This window comes from Phaethon lepturus, unplaced genomic scaffold, assembly GCF_000687285.1.
Source record: "Phaethon lepturus isolate BGI_N335 unplaced genomic scaffold, ASM68728v1 scaffold36219, whole genome shotgun sequence".
Classification (NCBI taxonomy): domain Eukaryota; kingdom Metazoa; phylum Chordata; class Aves; order Phaethontiformes; family Phaethontidae; genus Phaethon; species Phaethon lepturus.
Window position 1 is genome coordinate 1 of NW_010561943.1, and position 5,221 is coordinate 5,221.

Here is a 5,221-nt window from a genome sequence, read left to right on the forward strand (position 1 = left end):
CTGCCGCTTCTCGGCCGGCGGGGACGCTGCAGGGCCCCTTAGAGCAGAGCCTCCATGGGGGCAGCCTAGTGGTTCTTCCCAGGCCTTCTGCCTCAGGGCCCGCCGGCGGGCGAGGCCGTTCTGCCCCTGGCCTGTGGCCGGTGTGTCCCCAGGAGGCGATTCCCCTCGCCGGGTGTCATGGGCACAGCCCTGGGCTCCCGAGGTGTGCTTTTTCTGTGTCCTTCTGTCAGGCACCAGCTCCTCTTACTATGCCCAGCGAGTCAGGCCCACCAGGGCCTCGAGTCGTTTTTCCTCGCAGGGGAGCCATGCTGGGTGCTCTACAGCCTGGCTGCCATGGAGTCACGCCACTTCGACTCTTTACTCCCTGTCTCTGAAGCCAGTTACTCCATTAAAAGAGGAAATCAAATTAGTCTGATGGTAGTCCTTGATAATATGTATTAGCTGATTTTTTGGCAGCTGCTATGTCCCTAGTGCCTGTAAAAGGATTTTAAGATTAATTTGTTCTGGTGTCTTTTCTGGTATTGAACTAACACTGATGAGTCCATAACCACAGGCTTGCTTGCTCCTTTTTTACTCCTGTTTAAAGACCTCAGGGTTTCCTTTCTCCCCAGTTCCCAGAGGTCCCTTAGTCCTTCAGCAGTTCAGTCCTTGTGATTTGGAAAATGTTTCGGCTAGTTCCTGAAATTCTTCGTGTTCCTTTACAGTAGTGTGTTCTTATCAGAATACCTCTCTGTCTCAGTGAGCTGTTCCTGAGATTTCTCCTTTCCTGGCCTGTCTGTGCTAGGTCACCACATTAGCCCAGCGGGATGCAGAGCTGTAAGAAACAGTGTGTTGGTGTGAAATAGGCTGCTGCTGTTGTTGAATGGCTTGAAACACGATGTGCTGTCGTAAAACATCCCGGAGCTCCACAACTGGGTGCTGGCAGGCCTGGGCAGACCCAGGCATTTGCTGTGGTGAGCGTGAAACACTGCAACGGTCTCCCACAGGAGATGCCGAGTTCTCTGCTCTCGATTTCTGTGCCCAAAATGGAGTGCATCCTTCAAGTGCCACCTAAATTAATGGGCTCTTTATAGGGGTAATTTGGTATATTTTAATGAGCTAGGATATTATATAACTTAATTATAATATTATATATATAATAACATGTATATTATAATGACCTAGACTAGGCGTAATGAGCTACGGTGGCTTCTGGTTTTAATACTGTATTCACCTCTTAAAAGTGAGAGAAACAACACAAGAGAAAATTGCTCTGATGCAATGAAATAGGCAGTCGGGGGGGAGGTTCTCTGTAGAAGCCCTTTAGTGCATCTATCACACTTAAAATGGACAGCTACCATAAAACAAGATGTTTAATTTTCTCTGGTTCATGCTGTATTTCAGGTGTAATGTGATGTATCACAGCAAAATATGTTTCTGCCTTCTCCCAGCTGTAATTGGTGTATTCTTCATTATTAGAGGTTGTTCCTTGAAGACTGGAGCTGTTGGGAATTGTAGGTGGAACCACTGTAGGTGTCCATGGTGCCTAATATACTACAGTTGACAGCAAAAATCGTTTCCTAGCAGGTTCAGGGACTTACATAAATACCAATACATGGCACACACATACTGACTTCCATTTGTGGATCTCAGGGAATGACAATTAACCAAAACACTTGCTTACCTAATTTTTTTTTTATTTGGAATGCTTTTTGGATTTCTCTTGACCTTTTACCCTGCCTGCCAGTGTTTCTGAATGGTAAGTAGAGACTTTCAAAGAGAAAAAGAAAGATGTTAAAATCCAGAGTTTGTCAAATTGAGTATTAGTCTTCGCTCGGTTTTGTAGTTAATAGAGAGCTCTAAATGAGGTCGAAGAATTTTTATATTTCTTTTGAAGTCACAAGTTCAAAATCTTTGCTTGTGCTACTTATAAAACCAAATAATAAATTTGTTTAAATATTATTATATTGTAAAAGAATCGGTATTTCCAAATAACCCTGCTCCTGATGTCAGCAGCTAGGGAGCAGCTTTGGGAAAGAAAAGCTCTCCAATATGGCCTGTATAACCTGTAGCAACTTCTGAAGCAGATGTTAAAGCTAAGGTCTCATTCAGACCTCAGCCTCAACCATGATGAAATTGCATGAGAAGACAATTGATGTAATTGTAGATAGGCCTTAAAACAAAAGAGGGAAAAGAAAAAGACAGTGGAATGCTACAAGTTCATTAAAATGTCCATGAATCTGATGATAATGAAAGATTTACTGCAGGCAAGTAGGGAAACCTTTCCACCTTTTTTTCAGGTTGCTTCTAACAGGCTTCAGCACGGACTTCCAGTGTGGTGTGAAGGAATAAAGAAATCAGGCATGACTGAGGTGCTCAGCTAGGCGAGGATCCTTGCGGAGCTTCTCTTCAAGAGCAAGGTATTTCTGTGGTGCCGTCTGCTTTTCCCTAGAACAAGAAGGAGGGTATTGGAGGAAAACTGCAGTGGGACATGGAGTAGGATATTTTACAGAATAGCTTCAGTGCCAAGTTTCTGGGCGGCTGATTTGTAGACCTGCCTTGGGCACTGTACTCAGGTAGTCATTCCCAATACCTGTTGAGCCTTAGCGCTAGAATGTGGATATGGAATGCGGTTTCAGAGCAATGGGCAAGGAAGTCATCCTCCTCCTCTGCGCTGAGCTGATTCTGGTTTTCCTGAAACCATCGGTCCTTCTTCTGCAGCTCTTCCACGGCCTGTTAGGGGAGCGAGCAACCAGAAGTCAAAGTAATAGGAGAGGAGAGCGAGGAGCACAGGCACACAAAAGTGCAGCTCAAAGTTCAGGGAGCTGAGATAAAGGAAACCACAAATCGGAGCTGGTTTATTTTCATGGGAAGCAGTAAGTTTGAGATGAGGTCTCACAGAACAAGAAAACAAGGTGAATCAAAACATGTGGAACAGCGAGAGACAGCAAAACCTGAATGCGTTGCCTCACTGTAGTCAAGAAGCACTGGAGAACCAAATCAGCTCTTACTGAGACAGGGACTAAATTTCACCCTGGAGCTATTTTGTTCTTTGATCTCACATGCTAATGACAACAAAAAAATATACAGGCATATTTATGGCTCTCTTAAAGTAATCAAAGGAGGTTTGTTTCTTGCCTGCTGTCACAGTGAGATGTGTGTTACCCTCCTGCCAGTGCAGGAGACTCCAGTAACACATCCTGCAGTCAGGCTGGGAATACCTTTTCAAAGCGAGCCTGGATGATGTTAGCTTTATTAACCAGACGATGCTTAAAATCAGTCAGGCAGTCATCTCTGATGCGCAGGGCCTGCCCCTTGGTCATTTTATCTCTCTGGCCAACTTGAATAAGAAAAGGTGCCAGGTAATCCAGATCCTGTTCCTCTTGTCCCTGGAGCTCATCCTCTGTTGTGTTCTTCTGGAGGGGAAAGAACAGAAAGAGTCATTTTCCCATTTACCTGTTTCCCCAAACACCATGTGATAAGGCAAAATAAAAGCAAAGGCCAAAACTCCTCCCTCCAAGGAGGAAATAATGTTTCTTTTTCCTATAGTTTGATCAAAACTACTGCTTTGCATTACCTTTGCCTACCAACACTTTCCCAATGCCGTTTTTATTCTGTAGTTTATTTTCTATCAGCCTTTCTAACAGCTCTTCTAATTTCCTTGATTGTAGAAACGTCTCTTAAACAAAATATGTTATCCACTGAGGTGCAAGAAGGGCTCTACAAAATGCATTTATATTTGGACAGGAAGAGATTCGGACAGGGTATTTTGAGTGATACCAGCTTGTAGGCTGGCAAATAGCTGGTTCTTGGATCTTTGCCCCTATTTATGTTTCATGCCAGAAGTCTGGCATGCAAAACCTAATATCATCTTTTATAAACTCTCTATTCAGGAAAGCTCAGTCTAAAAACCATTCACAACAAGCATCTTGGAGATCTTAAAAAATTGCAAGTAATTATTCTCAAATCTTTTCGTATTTGCCCAGAACATTCATAAAGTATTAACTCCTCAGCAGAAATCCTGGAACAAAATTGTCTTTGCAGGTAGTAATGATAACCAAGAAAACAACTGACTCCTATCACACAAAGAAGTGCATATTTGCCTAACAAAATGAGCCCCGGCTAGAAAGATGCAGCTTGGGAACCATTATCATACTCCCCCCATAATCCCTATTATCAACTAATCCTTGTTAATTATTTTCTTTAGTAACTAAACAAAATAAAACAATAATCTTTCTCAGTGATGCAATTTTTTCCAGAGGTCAGAAGGTCATAGCACGATCATGTTATATTTTCATGGGAAGTCAGTTGAAGCTGTGCTGACTTACACCTGCTAGGGATTTGGTCCAGTATATTTTAATGATACTAAAAGCTCTTCAGAGAGAATTCCTCAGACCAAAAAAACCTTACTCTGGATTTCTTTGTGTACATGTAATAAATACTGGGATTAGTGCTACCTACCATGGCTTCATACTGTTGTCTTCTCTTTTCATTCCTCTCTGTATTATAAATTGAAACTGACAATTTAACGGCGGCTTCTTCATTCTCACGGATCTTCAAAATATTTAACATCTTCCAAAAAATCAGAAGACAGACCCCTCAGCTTTCCCACAAAATAACAGTACTTTTACATGCTTGACCTGCTAACAGAGCAGATGCTGCGTACAAGAACTGTAGCATAAGGTTAAATACAGAAGATCTATACGAGTATGTTCATATCCTGCTCACAGATCAAGCCGACAGTGGTCTTATTTTTAGATTGCTGCTTTGTATGAAATTGTTGAACACAATTATTGATATTATCTGTAAAGAAGGCTCTTCTGGAGTCATTGTCTTGCCACTACTTTTGAAACTGCACTTTGTCTTAGCAGCATATACAGCACAAGCAATGTGAATATTTTGTCTGCTAACACATGAAGACTGAGAAATTTGGCAAAGTAGTTCATGAGGTCACAGTGAGCTAGCTTCAAATTTCTGAAAAAAAAAATTGGTTTTGGCAATCTTGTTCTTAATTATTACTAGTACTCTGTGCTAATACAGTTAAGCATTCCCCCTCCAGCTCCTTAGGGGCTCTTCTTCCTCACAAAAACGTTAAAAAAAGAAAATCCAATAGCTTTGCCTCCGTCTGCTAGAATGGTTGTATTTATCATGAAGTAATTACAAAGACTTCTGAGAACATGGATTTGTTACACCAGTCACAGTGTGATTAGCAGTACAAGCAACGTATTTTATGAAGTATTTC

At 42.1% G+C, this 5,221-nt stretch overlaps 1 protein-coding gene across 1 annotated transcript in view; it reads right to left on the reverse strand.

The window, feature by feature from the left end:
- Positions 1-2,336: 2,336 nt before the first annotated feature.
- DRC7 (dynein regulatory complex subunit 7) overlaps positions 2,337-5,221 on the reverse strand; it is a gene marked incomplete at its 5' end in the record, with an annotated part of 13,185 nt that continues 10,300 nt past the window's right edge. Inside the window, 4 exons of the mRNA XM_010294142.1 lie at positions 2,337-2,427; positions 2,573-2,712; positions 3,201-3,395; positions 4,441-4,551. Of these exons, the coding sequence (XP_010292444.1) occupies positions 2,337-2,427; positions 2,573-2,712; positions 3,201-3,395; positions 4,441-4,551 (537 nt within the window). The remainder of the gene's footprint in view (positions 2,428-2,572; positions 2,713-3,200; positions 3,396-4,440; positions 4,552-5,221) is intronic.